The sequence below is a fragment of the Colias philodice genome, chromosome 10 (assembly GCF_061535455.1).
Source record: "Colias philodice isolate Cphi_HAF_F1 chromosome 10, ilColPhil1 Martin Lab GWU primary, whole genome shotgun sequence".
NCBI lineage: Eukaryota > Metazoa > Arthropoda > Insecta > Lepidoptera > Pieridae > Colias > Colias philodice.
In genome coordinates, this window is record NC_143095.1 from 10,620,741 (window position 1) to 10,645,096 (window position 24,356).

At 35.6% G+C, this 24,356-nt stretch overlaps 2 protein-coding genes across 2 annotated transcripts in view; one reads left to right on the plus strand and one right to left on the minus strand.

Moving 5' to 3' along the window:
- The window catches only part of Gpdh1 (Glycerol-3-phosphate dehydrogenase 1), a 362,977-nt gene that overhangs the window by 128,169 nt on the left and 210,452 nt on the right, over window positions 1-24,356 (minus strand). The gene's annotated exons all lie outside the window — the stretch shown is intronic.
- drpr (multiple EGF like domains draper) overlaps window positions 1-24,356 on the plus strand; it is a 61,351-nt gene that overhangs the window by 11,047 nt on the left and 25,948 nt on the right. Inside the window, exons 2-7 of the mRNA XM_089700274.1 lie at window positions 4,050-4,218; window positions 19,930-20,095; window positions 20,391-20,520; window positions 22,354-22,597; window positions 23,008-23,139; window positions 23,539-23,656. Coding sequence (XP_089556400.1) covers window positions 4,127-4,218; window positions 19,930-20,095; window positions 20,391-20,520; window positions 22,354-22,597; window positions 23,008-23,139; window positions 23,539-23,656 — 882 coding nt within the window. The 5' untranslated portion in view covers window positions 4,050-4,126. The remainder of the gene's footprint in view (window positions 1-4,049; window positions 4,219-19,929; window positions 20,096-20,390; window positions 20,521-22,353; window positions 22,598-23,007; window positions 23,140-23,538; window positions 23,657-24,356) is intronic.

Here is a 24,356-nt window from a genome sequence, read left to right on the forward strand (position 1 = left end):
TCTCTGTTTGACTATTTAGTTTGATAATAGTGCAACCGCTTTATCAGTGTGGTTTTTCATTGCTTTTGAATAAATGTTTATTATGATGTTAGAGTGATCTCTGACACTTTTACTTGAAGGTATTGTAAAAGAAAGTGTACATATTAATGTGTGATATAATGCCAAATCGGTTGCATCTACAGTTATCAACAATATCTAGGGATATTTTGTATTGCATCAATTATTTAAAATTCCATGAAGAATTTATTTCCTTTATAGCCTACTAGCTTTCCGCCCGCGGCTTCGCCCGCGTTTTCAAAGAAAACCCCGTTCCCGTAGGATTTCCGGGATAAAACCTATCCTATGTCCTTTCTCGGGTATCAAAATATCTCTATACCAAATTTCATGCAAATTGGTTCAGTAGTTAAGGCGTGATTGAGTAACAGACAGACAGACAGAGTTACTTTCGCATTTATAATATTATAGTATGGATATAAAATAAAGTGCGCAATTTTATTGTTCGACATACAGCATGCGGGGAGTCCCTGTTGGCGAGATATTACAACCAATGAAAGCCGATACGTGTGTTCGGTACAACGTCTGCGGGGATTCCCCGCTTGCTTTTGATAGATTGTGATATCGACCAATGGAATAAATCCGTCGTTATACATCTCTCGGGTCGAGAGAAAAATACTTTTTCATTATTCTATTTATATTCGGACTCCGAATTTCGGAGTGCATGTTTGAATAGAAAGACTGACTCTGCTGTGTGACATGCGTTTCAGGAATCTCTCGCACCCCGCTTGCGAGCTCTATCGACTAATACAATTGTGCCATTTTACTCTATACTAGCTGTGCCCCGCGGTTTCACCCGCATTGATCCGCTCCTGTTGGTCTCAGGGTGATGATATAATATAGCCTATAAACTTCCTCGATAAATGGGCCATCCACCGAAAGCATCGGACCAGTAGTTCCTGAGATTAGCGCGTTCAAACAAACAAACTCTTCAGCTTTATAATATTAGAATAGATATTATTGCAATATTATAAAGCTATTTAATTTAATATTGAGTATAGATTCACTTATTTAAAACGTGTGTTGGTATGTGCATTGTTTTGATCAAACGTGGGTCAGTGCAATCGATTCACTGACCTGTAAATGTTTTCGCCAATTAAGTGCATGAAAGGTTCGGATTACTGTCTAGTACTGGTTATGTTCGCATTGTGTATTCATTGTATTCAGTACTTGCTAGCTTTCTAGCCAATTTGTGAGACGTGGTTCGATTGGTTTTGATTGGCGTGGTAATTAAATTAACGGCATTGTTTTGTGTGGAGTTCATAATAGCGAATATGGAGTAAATTTAAATGGGAATGAATATGGAAGGATGATAGAAACTAGATGTATATAAAAATATATTTCTCTTATGAATTGAATGCAAAAAACATTTTATATTTAAGGTGATGAATTAATTTTTCTAACATTTACGGCCCTTTTCAAACCTTCGTAATTTTTATATTATTAAAGTTGTCGTGATGAAAATTCTTGACAAGAAAGTTCAATAGTAACACAATACGTCTACCGTTTTAGAAACATGATTCCATGATATTTTCTCGATAGAAAAAAAATACAAAGATATCATTGTTATTTTTTTTTAATCTCTGGCATCTTCAAAATAACAAACGTAAAGTTACGACTTTTTGGATATTAACTATAAAATATACAACCTATACGTCTACCGTGTTAGAATTTTGAAATATGCGATGGTTTTGAAATAAACAAGAAATACTTGAAATTAGCGCGCGACCAGCCAATATAGCGAGAGCCGCCCTGTACCTTCCTACCCCGATCGCTGCACGAGTCATTCCCGCTACGGCCGTCACACGGGGAACTTGTGTCGCTCGCGCAATCGTAAAACAGGGTGACAACACGATAAGACAAAATGAGACAAATGGGGACAATAAAGAAAATAAGAAGAAGAAACATAAAGGTTGGAGGAAAAAGAATGCTTACAATTGGAACAAATTAATGAAGTAAGTTGGTTTTATTTTAAATTTGATGATAATTGTATTATAGACGATGTTTGATATATACCCCTGTTTTAAGTACATAACGAATGTGTAAGATTTTTTCATTTATAGCATAAATAATCTGTTCAGAAATCCGGAATCCAGAAGGAAAATAAACCCACTGATTGTTCACAATGTGAATCCACTCCTTCGTAAGTACCTTTATTCAGTCAAAAATGTATGTTATCAAAGCTCTACTGGTTTTATCGCATGATTCCATTTTTAGCAAAAAGCAACAAAGTGCAAAGAAATAAAAAATCATGGTGAACTTAGTGGAAGTATGGTGGACATAATATGGAACAGGAGCTCATTGGAGTAGTATTATATTTAAAAAAAATACGAAATAATTTCAAGAATTACATTTCTTAGAAGGTGGTAGATAAGTATGTTGTATAAAGAATTTGATGTTGATATTTATTTCATTTATACTTACTACACCTGTGCGGGAAATTGCTTAGTAATAAAACAGGTTTATATTCATATTTACATAGAAATGTGAGTTTTCATTTCGAAAAATTTTGTGTAAGTATATTAAATTGAGTTCCTGGGTGATCTGGAAACACAATTGGGCCTGGAAGATGGCGCTGCAGTCACTCCTCCTAATGACATGAACCGATTTGGATGAATATTTGTGTGCACATTTCATTTTTGTGGGATGATTGGTTGATTCGCTTTCACATTAGCTAATATTATGTATTTTTGTTGTTAGAAAGTAAACTTAATTTAATGTTTATAATACATTATTATTGGTATAAATAAGCCAGTGTTCGTCTCACATTGCTGTACCTGCCTACCTACCCTACCAGGGCCTAACTTTGTTTTGGCTATTTTATTTTGATTATTTGTAATGAATAATTACAATTATAATAGAGTGCAAAAAATAAATACATGCGTCAATATATTTTGTGTTTTTTTTAAACAATTTTTTTATTTAAAAAAATATCATTCCGACCGCGGCTTTGCCCGCGTGGAATTAGATTATATCGTGAATCCTGTCTTATCCCACAGAAGTGTTCAGTTCAGATAAAAAGTATCCTATGTGTAAATCCAGGCAATTAGCTATATTTTATCAAAATTGGTAATGTAGTCTTGACGTGATTAAGTAACATTCTAACAAAAAAATATACAAATTAACATCCAAAGTTTCGCATCAGTTTTACTGTATTAGTGATATCTTCCACTCTTGACTTTGACTGAGAAGAATTAGGGTTTATTACTTCTTTCAGAAATATTACCTTTCATTTCTGGGCATGATGTAATATCTACGTCAGCATCAAATTCTATCTAAATCCATTCAGTAGTCCGCGTTATTGAGTACCATTTCATTTTTTCAGAGTAACAATATTTTTTGTTATTTTAAAGATTATTTATAACCTGTATTATTTTGTAATAAAGTAAACATTACGAAATAATAATAATTATTAATAATGTCTAAGTAGTTGTTAAAAAGAAGATTATTTGTTTATAAGCAAGAAAATAAAACCAATAAATCAACAATTAAATATATGCATAACAATATTATAAGTTATAACTGTATGACGACTCCATACATGTTTGTCCCGAGTCGGCCAGCGGCAGCGCGGCGAGTTTGCAAGAATGACTTCGCGCACACCCGCGTTCGCGATAGCGAGCTATTAGACTCCGCCCACCAAGCAGTGGATTTTTTTTTGTGTATCGTCTTAAGCACACGAATAATTATACTAATGGCAAATAAAATGTTAATAATGTTGTTTGAAGGTCAGGATTTTAAACAATTTTTTAACTTGTTTTTAAAAGTTTTATATTACCTAGGTTAGGTTAGTTCATTAAAAATATTGCAAAATCTTTTTATTTGTCTAATTAGAGTGTAATTATTTAGAGTATCGCACTTTTCTAGTTTCCTCGCCTTGAGACTAACGAAGCCAATCAAACGCTTCAATTTGATAGCATCTTTTAAAATTCTCATAAGTCATAACATTTCTCGATTGTTGACTTTCCCATGTAACGTATCAAATGTTGTTTCAGAGGGAAATCGTAACACCACGCCGGTAAAACGTAAACATCGAACATAATAGCTATGGCGGTTAGCAACGCGTGACACCATGAGCGCGATGAGGAAGTTGGTCCTACTTGCGCTGGTCGTGGCGTGCGACGCGCTGCTGGAAGGACCGAACGTGTGCACGAGGCAGGAGGCGTGAGTATCTGTTGTAGTTCTATAGGTAAACAGAACACATAGCTGTGGTTGTTAGCAATGTAACACCATGAGCGATATGTGCATTGTGCAAGTTGGTCGACGTGGACGACACCGGGAGTTGGCCTACTTCTCTCTTTTTACTATGTATGTATTGTATCATATTTTAGGTGGAAGGATGTATGTGGCTAGCGGGTTATGGCATAACCCATTGACCACACCACCAGTGGGAAGATAATATATGGAATCATAATGTGATGGCACGACGTTACGGGGCTGTTTGATAAAGGCTAGAAAAATCTCGACTATTCTAGGTAATATTTCTAAAATTAGGATTGTCATTCATCGTATAAGGATATACCTAGATACATATATTCAAAAATTGAGGATGTTAGGAAGTATAGTCGATATAAACGTGGTACCTATAAACAGAATGATAAATTCTCTACGAATCAGTATCCAACTCAAGTGTCGCAGTTTACTCAACATTGTGTTTGTTATTTTTATCGCATTTTATTATTGCTCAACATTGTTTTACAGCAATTCATTATACAATAGAAATAACGTACGTCAATTTTACGGTAATAACTGCGTTAAGGTATGCAATTACAGAGAGAGTAACTTTCCGATAGTAACTCGTCAACGTCTGCACTTTATTTTTTTTAAAGATAACACATTAGTATGTAAATTATTAATTAAATTGGAAAAACCTTAAATAAATCACATTGAATGCGCCAAGAATATAATCTAAATGAAGAAAAGAATTTCCTAGAATTATTTTCTTTGCATAATGTACATAGTGCAAGGCCAAAGCCAAGCAAAGCGTAATTATTTTTGCATCGTTTTCTTTTTATAAATACGTGACTGGTAACACGGTAAATAACTAATGAACGACGTTTAAAATGTCTTAGATTTTGATTATGTAAACAAAATTTATAGTAATGCAATAAGTACTCCTATGTTTTTGTAATCAGATCTCGATTCTCGACTGATGATGGTACCATATTTTAATGACGTTTTATTTTTTGCTGCTCTGTCTACTATGTGTATAATATAAACACATAAGATATAGTTATATTATATAGACTATCCTGTACGTCACATGATATGACGATAGTACAGGGCTGAATGAGGAGCAAATTTCAAAAGATTTCTGTATAATTTGTGAAGATACAGTTTTGAGTATTAAATAGCTGAAAATTTAACTGCGATACAATATTTTGAGAGAATAGAGATCGTTAATACTTTTTATTAGGATGTGTACAATATATACATTAAAAGATTTGGAGATTTAAAGATTAGAAGATGATTGTTGTAAAAGTTAAAACTACACAAACAAAGTGAACAAAATAGAAAAGTTTATCTCAGTGACTCGTATAATAATAGATATCTGACTGAGAAATTAAATTGAGGTTAGTACTTCTTTTAAGAATAATCTCCTATATTTAACGGTAGACTGCGGACTGCGGAGACACTAGATAGGTACATAAGATCTAGGCCAAAAGACATATTTTTATGTTTATACACATAAACAAATATTATGTAATTATATTGTTGTAAATTATTGCAATAAAGGATATGTCTGCAATCTTTATTTCTTCATATAATTAGTACATAATGTATCTATTTAGCATTGTCTGATTTAATATTTAATTTCCTTTAGTACCAATAGTTTAATCTAATTTATTTATAATTCACAGTTAAAGTAATTCTTGCCCTGTCTCATATAATATTTAACTTAATAACAAGCAGGCACAGGATTATTAGGTATTATTCTTATACGCTCCAATAATTTTCCGCTAAGGATGCGTTTATCATGAATGAAATAACTACCACATACGTCAATTCATACAGATATATTACGATTTGTATTGACCTATACACTGTAATTATCGGTTCAGTGACACACATAGGTATACATAATATGACGCAAGTGAATCACTATCTCCTGAACAATGGCATTGCTTTTTGCCTTGTTTCTGAGTCAATAATAATTATTAATGTGCACGTAATTGTGGTAAATACTTGCATGTTATATAACTTTATGTTGTAGCTTTTTAAACGTCTAGTAAAGGATTGTTGAGCATGTAATTAGCCTTTTTTTAAGTGGGGAAATCTTGCATAGATGCCCACGGCCTCCGGGGAAGGAGCCGTGGGTTATGTCGGATTCTTGTCGACAAAAACCCCACTGTGTTCCGTCGAGCCGCGTTAATGATGGGGCCGCGGGTATTGTGTCGAATTCTTCCGCGACCCCAGCATGTAATTAACCTGCTATATGTATTACTAGAACTTCTCAATGCTGTCAAATCTTGAATTATTATAGTCTCTACTACTATCAGTCTCTACTAAAATCTTTGAGGGTTGTTTATGGTCGTGAGGCTTTCAAGTGGGCGGAAATATATACGTAAACATAAACAGAATTGAGTAGGAATATCTTGATTGTCTGAAGATAGATAGGTTATTTGTTTGAGATTTGTATGTGGGATGAGGAGAGATGACCGTCACCACTTAACAGACAAAAGGATAAGTCGTTGTTTATAGAAGTGATGATATTATGATTATTGATTATGTAAGTATTCAATTGTGGTTTGAATGATATGTGTGGTACAGCATAAACAAACTTATATAAATATTTTTCTAGGAGTCGGAGCTTACGATGATAAAAAATACCGAAATAATGATACTACAATAATAGGTACACCCGATTCTTCCTTGTTTGAGAGTTACTATCTCATCATACAAAAATATCCATCCTGTATATAACAGGCTCTGCAATATGCTAAGATACACTGGTTCAAACTGTATCAAAGATATTGTCTTTGTTCACATTTATTCAGAGCTTATTATTGATGGGGGAGACCCGATTGGTCCCTGTTTGAGCGTTATTATCTCATCATACTTGCGCCTCACGACGTGAGATAAAGGGCAACTCGATGCATGCGGGTCCCTTGCGAAGAAAAATGCATTTGTCATTGTGTTTTGTTTTTAATATTTGACGTTCTGAATTTAAAATTGTATTGTTGGTGTCATGTGGGACATTATAAAGTTAGGATGTCGAGGGTAGGCGCCAAAAAGTAATAACGTATTTTTTTTGCTCTGAAGTGTTTAATATTAAAATAATAGGATTTTACATACAAATTTATGGAATTACAATCATAAAATATTCTGTACCTACCAGCTTTACTATCCATTTAAAATTTTCAAATAATAATAAGCCGCTTACTAATATTATCACAAGAACTAAATTGTTCCAAAACATGACATCTATGGAGTCACTGAAACAGTCCATGGTCGATTTGACTGCAACTTTCAACAAGAGGATGGCAGAATTCCAGAAGAACCTAGAAAATCCAGCCCCTGCAAGCACTGACACATCCACTCAAATTGCTGCCGAGTTCAACATGTTTCGTGCATTTGTCACCTCATCACTTGACTGTTTGCAGTCCCAATTGGATATCTTGATGAAACTTTATGATCAACAGGAAACCAGAAGTCGACGAAAAATTTTACTTATCCATGGTGTGCCTGAAAAGAGTCAGGAGAATCCATCGCTACTTGTGTGTGATATTCTTTCCAAACATCTCAAACTTCAGAATTTCACAGAAGACTCCATCAATCGTTGCCATCGTTTGGGTCAAGTACAGGAAGGCAAACCCAGACCAATTGTTCTAAAGTTGACCGATGTGAAACTCAGAGATAAGTTGTGGTCGAATAAAGTCTCTTTAAAAGGTTCCGGTATCACTCTTTCTGAGTTTTTGACAAAGCAACGGCATAATGCTTTTATATCTGCTCGTAAGCGCTTCGGTATTGATAAGTGCTGGACTAGAGACGGCTGCATTTTCATAATTGGACCTAATGGCACCCGTCACCGTGCAACCTGCATTGCAGATGTTGATGCCATTCCTGTTCCAAATGCTGCTTGTCCTACATCTTCTATTCCTGCCAGTGAGGATCAATTAAAAGATGACAAGATAGTTAGCTCTAGGCCGAAAAGACTGCATAAAGTGAAATAATTTTTATTTAATTTGACTTTTTTATTATTGTTGTGGCTTCTGTAAGTAATACTGCACTTTTTAATGTATCTTTGCGATGATTATTATCCTAAAACTTTTCTTTCTCATATTATACTCTCAATACAAACTTTCTATAAATAAACATTTATTGTAAATTATTGGATCAAAGTAAGGTAAACTATAGCTAACAACATTAGTACAACCTTCAAACTTTTTAATTTTTCTTATTTCACTTGTCAAGTCAATGTCACAATGACACTATCTGTCAAAGTGTACTCTTGTCTGTAATCTGTATTATCAATACCTCAGAGGAATAAACCTATAGAGTTCTTATATTGAGACAGAACAAAATACATATTTTCTAATCTACTTACTCTTAGTCAATAACAGCATAAGTCAGATTGAGATAGCGATAGAGTATCTGCACTGTCTTCAAACGTAGCGCGCCGGCTAAGTTTTGTTTGCCTTCCAGCTGGAGGTCTCGGTGCGTCAAGTGTTTTTAACGAAATATTTAGAAAATATAAAGTGTTTAGTGTTTCTTTTTATTTGTCAGTGTGCTAAAATGACTATTGTATGTTTAGCTACCGGCTATTACTAGTCGAATGGGAGTTTTGGATGAAAACAACGAAGAAATGTCTTTCCATCGGTAAGTGATTTTCAGCAAATTGATAAATATTTATGTTCTAACCCTATTTGAAGGTTTTATCAAGCGCTTTTTTATAAGTTTATGTTGTAACTGTAACATTTACCCACTTTATGGGGTTGTGGAATACAAAAGAATTAAATAATTTTTAAAAAATGTCACAATATTATCACGTTTGGCATTTTGTTTACCACCGTAGTGTTGTAACACATCTAGCGTATATTATCGATTTATGACAAAAAATCTATTGCATATTAACGTTGATTTATTTATTTTGTTTCTTATATCAGATTTATATGTAGTTGTTGTAGCAAATAATAGATGTAAATTTTCTACAGCAGGAAAATAAAAAATACCACGTGGTTGTTTTATTTGACTTATCTGTTTAGTTTGTTGTTTCTCTTTTAGATTATTAATAAATTCATTTTGTTTTAGATTTCCAGAGCTAAATAAAAAATGGGTATAAAACATGAGACGTGTAGATTGGACGCCGTCGAAATTTGCTAGATTGTGTTCACTGCATTTCGAGCCTGCGTGTTATCAAGATGGATACTCTAGAAGAATTGTGCAATCTTACGCTTACGTTTTTTTTTTGTTCCTTTAGATAATAAATACATTTGTGCATGGGCGTAGCCACGGTGGGGCAGGGTGGGGCGCTTGCCCCACCCTGGCTCTGACCTGGAAGGTACCTAACCAAATCTAAAAAACCTAATTATCTAGGTACCGACTACAAAACTTAATATCCGTTAAAAAATTCTCACTCGAAAGTTGTCAGTCGACACAAAAAGCTTGCGCTTCTATGTTGTATGATATAAACCACCTTTGGTGACAGAAAAAGTAGTGTAGTACTGTTACCCCATTAAATAAAGCTGTTTTTATTTAGCCAAATTTGCACTAAATTTCCCATCCAATTTCACTTTTGTTTTAGGTGAAGGGTCACTTACTGACCATAAAAACACAAAAAGCTGACAGATCCAGGTGGAGCTTCGCTCGCAATCTTAAATAAAAGTTTTTGGCCGATATCTCGAAACTTTCCACTTTAGGCAAAAAATATTTGGATTTTTTTGAAGATAGTAAAATTTTACATCTTTTATACGTTGTAAACTTTTTTGTAAAACTTTCCGTTTACGATTTATGGCCTATTTAATGAGCCGGTTAATCGTTTTTGGCAAGTAACTCTTTAAATATTGGATTAATCAATGAAATGCATATATCCATTTTTTAAGATTAAAACATTTATAAAAATTTATTAAAAAAATTTCTAGAAGTAAAAAAATCAAAAATTTTGTTTCGAAAATTTCGCCGTTTTTCCAATGCAAGTGCAAGTGGATTTTCAATGCAAGTGCATTGGAAATTTCTTCTTCGTTTTCATTCACACATCCGTAAAAAAACTTTTGGCCTGTCACGTCCGCGTCACCCGCCGAGCGGCGGAATTTCTACATTGAACGTACAACTCAAAAAATATGGGCACTAGAAAAAATTTCAAACAAAAGTTGTAGAGAATAAAGTTATCTAAAAACTACATACATGCATTTTATTGATTAATCCAATATTTTACGAGTTAGAGCTATTACGCACTGTCGACCAGTCGCCGGCGACTCAGTTTCTCGGCGACCAAAACAGAGAAACTAGGGGCAGGAAACCAAGCCGAGCGACAGTATTCTAAGTACATTCGTGCTGAACCCAGTCCCTACAAAAGTCGCTACGACAGTTGCTTGCAGTGCGAACGCTCCCATTTGAAGCCGTGCTTCTATTGGTCGCCGGCGACCGCCAGTCGCCTGTGCGTCGCCACAACGCGGCGAGTCGCCGAGTCGCCTGGACGACTGATGACCAAGTGCGTAAGCCCCTATTTAAACTATAGTAAGTCACAGTCGCCGGCGACTGAGTCTGACTGGTCGACAGTGCGTAATAGCTCTTATTAGCCAAAAACGATAAACCGGTTCATTAAATAGGTCATAAACCGTAAGCAGTATGTTTTACAAAAAAGTTTACATGATATAAAAGATGCAAAATTTGATTTTCTACAAAAAAGTCTATTTAACTTTTGCCCTAAAGTGGATAGTTTTCGAGATATCGGTCAAAAACTCTAAGATTGCGAGCAAAGCTCCACCTGGATCTATCAGCATTTTGTGTTTTTATGGTCAATAAGTGACCCTTAACCTAAAACAAAAATGAAATTGAATCGGAAGTGCGAGGTTAAATGCTTTATTTACTGAGTTATGTCTACCATTTGAAACTTAGAGCAATTTAATGCTCTACGATTTGAAATGGTTTATTTTTCCATTTACATAGACATGTTTAGTTCCTATTATGATAAAAAGGAATCATATTATGTATTGTATTAGAAAGATAAACTATATAATATAGGGATGAAATTTGCAACATAAACGACTGTATCTTTTGTGTTGATTTAATTGATTATTATTTCAGCTTGATATCGCCACGCGTTCTTGTAAAAAAAGGTATTTTTAGACAGACAGAAAGTCTGCCTGTCTGTTTGCAGTTTGTCTGTCAACACCCTTTTTCTCAGGAACGCATGGAGGTATCAAGCTGAAATTTATATCGAATACTCAAGTCTACGGTCTCTTAAAGCTGTGAAAAAATCAAATACAAAAGATACAGCCGTTTTACGCAACTTTTTTTTTCGCAAATTTCGACATTCGCAAGGAAATCGAAACCTACATTGTACTTCCCGTGAACACAAAGTCTTGAAGTTTGGTTAAAAGCAATGTCTTATAGCTTAGATAAAGGAAAAATTGCTAAAACATACATTTTAGAGTTACAACATAATAAAAAGTAGGTTTGTTCGGAGCCCTCGGTGCGCGACTCCGACTCGCACTTGGCCGGTTTTTTTTTGCCCCACCCTGTGCCAATGGCTAGCTACGCCCATGCATTTGTGTGTGAGTGAATTTTTATTTGGAATTTTTTTACACATTTAGGTACTTTAAATGTGTAACTATGTGAAAATTAAACGGTTGATTAAATGACAGTTCTCATAGATGAGAAACTACTATTGAAATACATACTTAATATACATGCGTTTTCAAAGAAAAACCCGCATAGTTCCCATTCCTGTGGGATTTACGGGATCAAAAGTAATTTTTCCAAATTTCATTGTAATCGGTTTATTAGTATTCGCGTGAAAGAGTAACAAACATCCATCCTCACAAACTTTCGCTTTATTAGTAGGATGTAAGGAAAATGTTTTCTTTAAGACTGTCCTTTTATGAACTTGTTAAAATTCATGCTGACTGTGCCTTTCTCCTCACTCCTTTAACTTTATTGATCTTTATTTTAAATTAGTTACATTTCAAGTTTTAAAATTTATTTTAAAATATACTAGCTTTCCGCCCGCGTTTCTAAAGAAAATCCCGCACAGTTCCCGTTCACGTGGGATTTCCGGTATAAAACCTATCATATGTGTGTATGTACAAAATTTCATTGTAATCGGTTCAGCAGTGAAAGAGAAAGTTATCCATTCTCGCATAATTTCGCATTTATTATATTCGTAGGATTAAACAAATAATGTATTCAACTGAAATTTATGATTAATTTTGTTTTTTTTTATTATTTATTATTTCACGAAACCGTAAATGCAAAATGCATTCACGATTTTATCGATGGAAGCACATCCCATCACTATCACCTTCTATCTATCTAAATACGTACCTATAGTAAAAGTGGTGCCATGACTATGTTGAAACGTAGCTTGTAGTCTATAGCTATCTCATTCTTTCATACGACGTTTTCTTTAGATAGAGAGAAACAAATATATGTAAATTGTATACGCTCGATACAAGTACTCTATAGGTTTATTCCTCTGAGATCAATACTTTTTGGAGTCCTGGATACTAAGACTTTGGTTGTTTTTTTTTTTTTATAAATATTAAATAGTTAATGTCTTTCTTTTTGTATGATGATGTAAAGCGTTTATTATGTAATTAGTAATTATTTCCTTTTATTTTGCTGGAGGGTACAGGATAAATCTAAAAACTTCGATTAATTTATTTATAAATTATAATATTTATTTATTATATTAGTATTTTTTTTTAATATATATATATATTTTATAATATAATATATAGTTATATATTTTTATTTTATTTTATAGAATGTCTTTTAGCAGTTTAAATAGTAGCTCTGATGAATTTCTATCCATTTCATCGTCTGGTAGCTCGTGCAGTGGCGATAATTTTTACGATGCATCTTTTCCTTCTATCAGTTCCTCAATTTCTTCCGAATTCTCCTCTTACCCCCAAAATTTTAACATCGTTCACATAAACGCTCAGAGCATTCCGGCGCACTTTTCTGATATGCTGGTCTCTTTTGACTGCGCAAATCTTCACGCTATCCTGGTGTCCGAGTCTTGGCTCAAACCTAGTCTCCCTTCTTCCTTCTATAATCTTCCTGGTTTTCACTTAATTCGTAACGACCGTGTCGGGCGGGGTGGTGGGGGTGTGGCTATATACTTACGATCACACATTCCCTTCACTGTTATTAGCTCTTCACCTCAACCTCCTCCGTCCGATGCGGCGGAACATCTTCTCATCGAAATTTCTTTGCTTCATACAAAAGTTCTTCTGGGTGTTTTCTACAGTCCTTCTCTAACTACTAATTTCTTCAACTACTTTGAAAACACTCTTGATGAACACATTCCTTTATATACTCACGCTATTTTGATGGGAGATTTTAACACGTGTTTCGCGTAAACAGGATTCGCGTAGCTCTAAACTCCTTTCTATCACTGATTCCTTTAATTTACATTGTCTACCTTTAAAAGCAACACACTTCTTTCCGAACTCTACTCCTTCCCTCTTAGACTTAATGTTTGTGTCGAATCCTAATCATGTTCCTACGCACGGGCAATTCCCAGCTGTCTCTTTTTCCTATCACGACCTTATTTTTCTCTCCTATAATATCCAGTTGCCCCGTGCTAAAAAAGTAACCGTTTTGCGTCGTAGCTTTGGTGGTATAGACATAGAGCGACTTAGTGATGATGCCCGCAATATTAATTGGTTGTCTGTCAAAAACGCTGAATCGATTGACGAAAAGGTGCAGAACTTTAATTTCCTAATAACTCAGTTGTATGATAGGTATGCACCACTTAGGCCAGTTAAATTAAAGCACGCGCCATCACCTTGGTTAACTCCCGAAATCAGACTTTTGATGAAGAAGAAAAATCGCGCTAAAGCTAAATTGAGATCCTGCAAATCTGATGCAAATCGTGAAAAATTTAAGAATATTCGAAATCACTGCAATACTATGTGTAGGGATGCACAACGACGCCATATCCATGATTCGGTCGAAAACGGCGACCCCCAACATGTCTGGAAATTTCTTAAATCATTAGGAGTTGGGAAAAATAATAGTCATCAGCTACCATCCGACCTTAACGTTAATAACCTTAATAGCTTCTTTTGTTCGTATAATTCAATTCCTAATTTCAATAATCAAATAAGTATAAATCATATTTCTAGTCTTCCAACTCCTAACTATCCCCCGTTTACTTTCACTCAATTCGCCGTAGCTGATGTTAAGAAGATTATCTTGTCTATATCTTCGAAGGCCGTTGGCACCGACTCCATTTGCCGTGATATGATCATTCCTATCCTTGATATCATCGTTCCAATCATTACTCACATCCTGAACTTTTCAATTTCATCCCACAGCTTCCCTACCATTTGGAAAGATGCTCATGTTATCCCTTTACCTAAAAAGAATAATCCGACATCCTTCAATGAGTATCGTCCCATTTCCATCTTACATTTACCTCTACCCTTTCTGTCCAAAGTACTGGAACGCTTAATTCATAAACAGTTAAGCCAGTTCTTGTACAGTAACAATATCCTTAGCCCTTACCAATCCGGCTTCCGTCCTGGTCATAGCACGGTAACTGCCTTAGTCAAAGTCGCCGACGATATTCGCTTAAGTATGGACAAGCAGCAGCTCACCGTATTAACTTTGTTGGACTTCAGTCATGCCTTTAACTCCGTTGACTTTGAAATCCTGCTGAGTCTGCTAAAGTCTATTAATATCTCTCCTGCGGCAATTGATTGGTTTCGTAGTTACCTGACTGGTCGACGGCAGCGTATTATGTATGATGATCAATTTTCATCGTGGTGTAATATTGTTGCTGGAGTACCTCAGGGTGGCGTGTTGTCTCCACTTCTCTTTGCCATTTTTATAAACTCCTTGACTCCTCATATAACGTCTCTCTACCATATGTATGCAGATGATCTTCAAATTTACACCCATTCAGATGCAGGGTCTCTACCGGAGGCTATAAGAGTGACAAACGCTGATTTAGCTTCCATAAGTAAGTGGAGTACACTTTTTGGCCTACAGATCAACCCTAACAAAAGCCAAGTTATTATAATTGGAAGCCCACATCTTCGCTCAAAAATTAGCTGCGCCGATTTACCCCCCGTGCAATTGGATGGAATTGTCATACCTTATAGTTCGAATGTAAAAAATCTTGGTATAACTTTCGATGAGGTTCTTTCTTGGGTGCCACAAGTCAAAACTGTCAGCAAAAGAGTATTTGGAGCAGCTAGCTCTTTAAAGCGGTTAAGTCATTTCTTGCCTATACCCACCAAAGTTATGCTAGCTCAATCCCTTCTCCTTCCCCTCTTAGACTACGCGGACTCTTGCTACACGAACCTCAGCGAAGATCAGCTCAATAAACTTGAGCGATTGCAAAATTTTTGCATCAGGTTTATATTTGGTCTTCGCAAATTTGACCATGTGTCTGAGTTTCGCAAGAAACTCAAGTGGTTACCTATCCGACTGCGTCGGAATGCTCACACTCTCCATCTTCTATATTCCATCCTTTTTAATCCCTGTACTCCTAGCTACCTAAAATCCAATTTCCACTATCTTGCTTCTGACTCCTACTCACTCCGCTCCTCTGATAACTTTCTTCTTCGTTTCCCTGTGCATGGCACTAAATTATACGGTACATCGTTTACGGTATCGGCAATCCGCTTATGGAATGCCCTTCCGGAAACGATTCGACGCGCCCAGACGTTACGATCGTTTAAAAAGATGCTGAAAGACTACTATCTATCTATATAAGTACTGTCTATGTATATTATGTTTATGTAATTATGTATGTAATATATTCAATAAGTATGTATGAATAATATATTTAGTATAATATATGTTTAGTATGTTTATGTATACTGTATATGTATATATTATATTGTAGTTATATACATATAGTGTTTTATGTATTATGCTTCGTTTTAATTCATTTTAACGTTATTATTGCTAATTGGCTACCTTAATTTGTCCTTTGCCTGAAGGTTGCCTGGCAGAGATGGCTTTGAGCCATAAGGCCGCCGTTTGTACATTTTAAATTGTTTTGTTTTATGTACTTTCATTGTAATTTGTTGTACAATAAAGAGTAAATAAATAATAAATAATAAAGTTTTGGCGAATACCTTATGTGCCCTCGTCACAATGGGCAGCGTTGGCCCAACAAATGATCGTAGATGTTTGGGGCCATTACTATTATGAATTAACATCTACAATGACGACCGTTAATAGACATTTAGGTTCTCTATAAGTCTATACTATCGTGATTGCCTCTTCGCGCCTAACGCTGCCCATTGGCCATTACATAACACGAAATATGATTTTTGCTTCTATTCTGAATATGGAAATATGTATTAACGAATGCTCCGTTTTCATATTGATATGGTTGGACTGTTTTTGATGAATTGTTTCGTAAAGTTGGACATGACATTGTAAAAAACATACACTTTATAAGGTTACAGTATATATTTCCATGTACAGTTATTTATCTTGCTGGTAACAATTTCTGTGAATAACGATAAGCGGTGTGTGGTTTGTCAATAATCACACACGATGCTTTGTAACCATTTTGTAACTAATAACTAAAGACTAATAACTAAAGACTTTTTTTAATACAGTGACACTGTATTAAAAAAAGGCTTGTAAAAAACACTTCAGCTATTTTTGTCAATAAAATTGATTGTCATTTGTAACACTTGGGTGAATATATGTTTTTGTTTCATCATTAATTATATAAATAATGCATAAAGGGAATTAGGAACCTCGAGGTTTTCGCATTATGATTTTCAGAAAATTAGTTACCTAATTATTTTACAATAATAATTGTTAATCAGACTATGTTACAATACAACGAGACTGTATTTACAAGCCTTGTTTGCAATTATTCCTAGTTCCGACATCCGCCAATGCCCCCCAACTCCTTGATATAAATTATATCCTACTTCCCATTTCCTATACTAGCCTACTCATTCGATGATCTACCATAGTAAATCATCGATACTATCTTACAATATATATTGACAGATAAGTTAAAGTTTTCTATGTATTTGTCGATCGAAGTGAATTCTAAAATAATAATACATAGTTTAAAAAAACTAAAAAACACGCTTTTTATAGAAACCGAACTAAAAAATGGAATAATTTTATCAAATTATTGTATTGTCATTGGTCCTCAATAAATCAACAAAGTTTGAACGAAATCTGGCCGTTTAAAGTGGGTCAAAATCGCGCCCAAAGAAGTCGGTTACAAACATACAAACGTACAGGTGAAGCTAATATAAAGCGTGTAAAAAGATGTACCTGCCGAATTGAGAACCTTTTTTTGAAGTCGGTTAAAAATAGTTTAGCTATTTTATACATAAACTACAATTAAATAATTTGGAAAATCCAAAAGTGCACGCCTCATAATTTTTTTTTTAAATATTTATTAATTATTATTTTTGTTTATTTAATAACAATTAAACCACATCGAATCAGACCCTGAAAAATGAAAGGGTTCTATTCCTGAGCATACTCAAGCGTAAGAGAAAAAAAAAGACTCGATTAGTAAAGTATTTCGGTCGCTATCGTGTTAACAAGAAAAAGGATCCGCACATACAGACACACGGACGTCCAAGACAGAACTTTTTTAAACTGTTTTTTAACTAGTTTAAATAACAAAAATGACATCAAAAATATCATGAACGTTAAAAATAGTGTTTTTTCTTAATATGTGTGTGTATGTATTATCTTACAAGTGCAATGTATGATACATAAAGACATTTTAAGTTTGAAAAATCAGATGTTTTGCGCGAAGTGACAGTAGTACCCACCTCAACGCTTCGCTTATGAGGCGTGCAATAGTTACATTATAGTCTGGATGATCTGTAGATAATCCATGTACCATGTAAGTTAAAGCTATTATACTACTTGTTATATATTAACAACGACGTCAGTTTATATGTCCTCATTAAGGATTAGTATACGCATATAATGTTTCACGCGACGATTTCTTAGAATATTATAATGTTGTTATCACTTAGTTCCTGTTACAGCTTCTGTAAACTTAAATAGCAGTTAATATGAGAGACAAGTGCTTTGTCTTATCTTATTGTTAAGAAATAACAGGATGAATCATGCGTTTTTTACTCTGCTTGACAAATGATTACTAAGTAGTTCAATGTTGAGTAATTGTTAGTAGGTAGGTACTACGAGTACAGATTTCCTATTATTATTTTCTTATAAATTATAATCACGAATGTTTGATATTCGCGTTTTCTTTGACGTGTTATTTTTGTCCGTCTACCACGCGAGCAATGCTGTAGTCAGAAGCTATAGCATAACTATCACCGTAGTAACTGTACTGTTATAATCTGTGGTATCACTTATTTGAAGCTAGTAAATATTTTATACTAATATTATAAAGCTGTAGAGTTTGTTTGTTTGTTTGAACGCGGTAATCTCAGGAACTACTGGCCCGATTTGAAAAATTATTTCAAATTCGGTGTTCGATAGCCCATTTATCGAGGATATATGCCTAATAGCCTATAGGCTATAGAGGTATATCATCATATCATCACGCTGCACGCAGCAACGCGGGTAAAACCGCGGGGCACAGCTAATAAATAAATACGATGACCAAATGTCTGCGGACACATCGACTTCCTGTAATCAGATTGCTCAATTCAATTTCATTTGATTAATGTGATATAGGGAAAAATACCTTTTTTATCTTCGAACACTTTGACCCCTGGAAAGTTTAGACCAGGATCCAAAATTTTGAAACGAAAAAAGAAATACAACGATGAAACCCACTAGTTAGTAAGACAAGTTGTATGTATACTTTATAAGGGCCGATTTTTCAATCGCGAGATAAACAGTCTAATAAATACCCATCGAATAGATTTATTCAATTATTTATCCAACTCATTACGGCTCGCCTATTTTTCAATCGTGATTTATTTGATGAATAACTATCTGACCAAATATTTCCATATTGGCAGCACTGCTCTCGGAGTGGCGAAACAAACATATTAAATTAGTCAAGTTAGAGCGGGATAGAGTCAAATCTTGCAATTTGTCAACAACCGTCATTATGACTCACGTCAGGAGTGCACTTGTCTTCTATGATTGTTGATTGTTGTTTTGATTCGAGTAAAGAGTTTGGTTAAATTTGTATTTCAATTTATATATTTTACGATGGAAACGACATACTTAAAGGCAGCGTTCGGCAAATTTTCAATGGCATGGTCATCAATACTATCAAAAACACCAATTTCAATATGATTTTAATTGATAATAATTATATAGAAAGAGGTTTAATTGTTAATAATTCTACGCTCTATGTTATGACATACGAAAATATCTCAAATTTGACGCGTCAGTTGTCAACTCAAACGCCTAACAGTCGAATAGCGCGCTATCTGGCCGTTGGAGCGGCAAATAGATTTATTCCTCAAATAACGTAGTTATTGGATAGATAAGTCCTATTCGTCTATTGAAAAATTGAATATTTTGTTAACTGAAGAATAAAGTCTATCTAGCTGTTTATCTGGGCATTGAAAAATCGGCCCTTAAACGACTACAATTATTCTTCTCAATTCCATAGATTTTTTTTTAGTTTGTTACCTAAGAACTTTCGATCGGGTTAACCAATTTTGAACATAGTTTTTTTGGTCCCATTTTAATTTGATCTAGTTCAGTAATATGTATAAAGTTTTGTTTTTTTGTTAAAAATATTAATTATATCAACATACATTCCAGATACACAACAACGATCCGAGTGTCAGAACAGCAGCCGTACCAAGTGAAGGAGTACGCGTGGTGTCTCAGTGTTCCACCCCGATGTAGCAAGTACAAGGTCAAATTCCGGCAAGTGTACAAGACACAGACCCTGGTGAAGCAGCGGCCGGTGGAGGAGTGTTGTAAGGTACGTGGTCATGTAGTAGATACGTATTTTACGTACGTTTTTTTGTAATTTCATACAAATTCGATTAACTGCGTAAGTGCGTGAACGATGGCTTGGTGCTTGTTACATATGCAATCCTCACAAACGTCGAATTCTATACTATCGTTTCTAATCGTTTGTTTATTTTACCTGTCTATATTTACTACTATCATAATATTATAACATCAGCATTTGTTGCATGTAATATTTATATTGTAAGAATCACTGTAAACAAATGTTGGTTGACCAAATAAATAAAATAAAATAAATAAATCAGGGCTACGCGCCAGACGCTCGCGGGGAGCAATGCGTGCCGGTGTGCACGGAGCCGTGCGTACGCGGCAAGTGCGTCGCGCCGGACACGTGTGCGTGCGAGCACGGGTACGGGGGACCCGCGTGTGATATCTGTGAGTTGCTTATTATTTATTTATTTAGAAAATAAAATTTCACATTTATTTACTTAAAACACAATTATGCGATGCAAAACCTTTCGAGGTTTGTAGCAAAGCTCACAGTCGCATAAACACCGTTTGTTATTTGCAAGAAAGACAAAAGATGTGCCTACATAAACCGGTTCCTTATCTATTCATGACATACCAATATAGACTACAATACAAATACTTCTACTACTACATACTTTGATAAAAAGTGAAGTCCCATGTCCCCAAGTGGGGTAAGGGGCAGATGCATTATACATCTGTTTCACTGATCGATTTTCTTTAGGGACAAGTAGGTGATCAGCCTTCTGTGTCCTGCCAGACCGAGACATTTTTTTTTCTTCGTCTCCACCGGGAATCGAACCCAGGACCCCTCGGTTCTACGCTCACGCGTCAACCACTGTACCAAGGAGGCGGTCTAACTACTTTGATACAACTGTTTTATTAGGTACTACTGTTTTGCTGCTCTTTCCTAAGGCCTAGCATACTGACATGCACCACGCAGCGAAAAGCGCGAATGCGTTTGCAATTATCATCTGCATGAACGCGCGTTTTCAAGACAAATAGATACTAGAAACAAGAACGGATGGAACAAGCAAGTTCGAATACGCATAAGCATTCACTGCGTAGCGCGTGAATGCGTATTTCGTGATGCGTATGCGTGCGTGGGGCAGTGTGCCAATTACACATTTAACCTCGTATTCACGACGGTAAAAAATGTTGACACTCCTCAGGCTGGAATATTTCTACGTGCGTTGTCCACTCTGCAACTTTTTATCATGAATACGGCTAGCTAAGTTCATTCGTAAATCGTAATATTATTTATGAATGTCTGATTTATAAAGCAATTAATTACTTAAAATTTTATCATGTATTTATTAAATAGTTTTATTTCAAACAGTGCGATTGAAATTGTATTGTTGTAGTATGCATATGGAATCTTTTAATTACTGACCGTTTTACACGCTGACCGTTAATGGGCTAACAATAAACACGATAAATGAATGTTCATGTTTTATTGAGGTGAGATTTTGCATAGAATTGGTAATAAATAATAATTGTACCTTTGTATTTTGCCGTTTTTTTGTCACACAATTTTACTATTATCGGTGAGCCTTGTAATTGGCGTTTTTATATGTAACTAGCGGTCCGCCCCGGCTTCGCCCGTGGTACATATTTACGTTTTCTTTACATACCTAATAACCATCCTCGTACTTCAAGGAATATAATAAAAAAAGAATTATCGAAATCGGTTCAGCCGTTCTCGAGTTATGCGCTTACCAACACATTTTGCGATTCATTTTTATATATAAGATTACTAATTAGTATAATTTATCTTATCAACAGCTGTAAGGTACCTTTTATGAATAAAATAAAATAAAATAATTTATATTTAGAACTGTGATAAATAATTTATATTTATCACAGTTCTATTTCTATACTTATTAGAAGAAAACGATTTACAGAAAAAGTAGGATTTATAATATAAGGTCGACAGCGACCTTATAGTAGCACGCTACGAGATTGGTCACCGGTAAGTGCGTGTACCGTAGCACGCTACGAGATTGGTCACCGGTAAGTGCGTGTACCGTAGCACGCTACGTTATTGGTCGGCGTCAAGTGCGTGTACCGTAGCACGCTACGAGATTGGTCACGGGTAAGTGCGTGTACCGTAGCACGCTACGAGAATGGTCACCGTGCATGAACACGGCTGGGACGAGCACGCTTGACTATAATTTATATATTGACCAATCGTAAAAGTGTCCTTGATAAAATAGTTAAGACTTTCTTTGGTCGTTGCAGCGTGTCCCGCGGGCAAATGGGGCAGGAACTGTCACAACGAATGCCGCTGTATGAACGGGGGTACTTGCGAGCCGCTGACCGGCGAATGTGCGTGCGCAGCCGGTTGGAGGGGGGATGCGTGTGAGCGGCCCTGTGAAAAGGGGACGTTTGGGGACGCGTGTCGGCAACAGTGCCAGTGTGTGAACGGGACGTGTGACGCGGCGAGCGGACGGTGTGACTGTCAGCCGGGGTTCACGGGCGCCTTGTAAGTATTGATAACGACTTAACCCATTGAGCCCCGAACGGCCCGATCGGTCCACGACACAATAGATTTTCTATTATGTCTGTGATTCCGGGGCCTGAGTTATTAAGATAAATATTTATGTTAAGTAGACTTGAAATCAAGTCTTTGTCTCTAACTATCAAACTTAATTAAAATCTTGTGTCTGCTTGTTTATAGTACACTTAAATTGACAAAAATTAAAAATATAAGTAACAATAGACATCTAAAGCGCTTTTTTAATTGATTTTTTACATCAACATCAATTTAGAATTTAAAAATTTTGTTTGTATGCATCAGTTTTTATGATTTTATTATAAAGAGCTATTGACAATCGCGATAATTTTATTTAACTTAATTTATAAATAAATCTTTTTATTCCCATCCCTTTTCAGATGTGACGAACAATGTCCAAAGGATCAGCCCTGTCCCGAGAGATGTAAATGCCAAAACAACGGAGTGTGTAACTTTGTGACGGGCGAGTGTGAATGTACACCCGGTTGGACTGGCGAAGTGTGTGCGAACACGTGAGTATAGAAAAGATAATATTTTATATTTTTCGAAAATACGTAAATTATGGTCACTCTAAACTATTATCACGTTATTTTTCAAGCACACGCAGATTTTAAGGTCACTCTTTTTAATGTGAAAAACTCACAAACTATTTTTTTATTTAAATATACATTTGTATAGTATTTCTCCTCAAATTGATAAATGCAAATGAAACCGTAAGCCACTACTATTTAGGTATAAATTCGCGTGACATGTTTTGTAATAATTCGTTTCAATAACACATCGAATAAAAATACACTTCAACGTGTATATGAGTTATAAATGCAATCTATTGTGCCCGCACAATGTAACCTTTTATTAGAATTTCATAGTTTCAATAAAACACTAAAGAATTATCATTATTCATTTTTCAGTTGCCCCTCCGGTGTATGGGGTCAAAACTGTGCACGTACTTGCGAGTGTGCGAACGGTGCGAGTTGCCACCACGTGACGGGACACTGTCAGTGTGAAGCGGGCTTTACTGGGGATAAGGTATTGAAATAGATTTAATATTATAGCTATACCCGGCGCGGCCTAAAGCTTTGGTCTGGTGATCATGACGCACAACGCTGAGGTATACGGTTTGCGATGCCGGACACTCAATCATATGAAAAACGTCGACAATGTTCTCTTGTTCCGTCGCAGTATGCGTCCGCGGCGAAGGGCAAGCGCGGTGAGTGGGGAGGTGTACTCCCGCACAGCGCGGCGTCATTCTCGATTGAACACTGCGGTGTGCGGGGTATGCGTCACGGCATATATGAATGCGACAATATGAATTTTGTCGAAGATAATTTAATAGAATTAGTTCGCAGCTATCCTTCTTTATATAAAAATAAAGACAAAAAACATAAAAGTTTGATAATTACAGCAAAATTGTTCATGTTCACGTCTACCTTGGTAGCTGCGGCAAAATCAACTGACCACCTCTCCGCAGGGACGGTAAATGCTGCGTCGTGACGCTGCGTTGGGGCGCATACCTCAGCGGTGTGCGTCATGATCACCAGACCAAAGCTTAAGATGATCCCTATGACAGTTCGTCTTAGTGATTGCTCGTATGATGGATCGTGTCGATACTTTACTATTTTATAGGCTAAGGCGTGGTTTGCATTCAGCCACGTCGGTAAACATGTTTTTACAAATATTATAAAATGAATTTTTAACGTCTATTATGTAAACGAAACGGTAAGTAAAA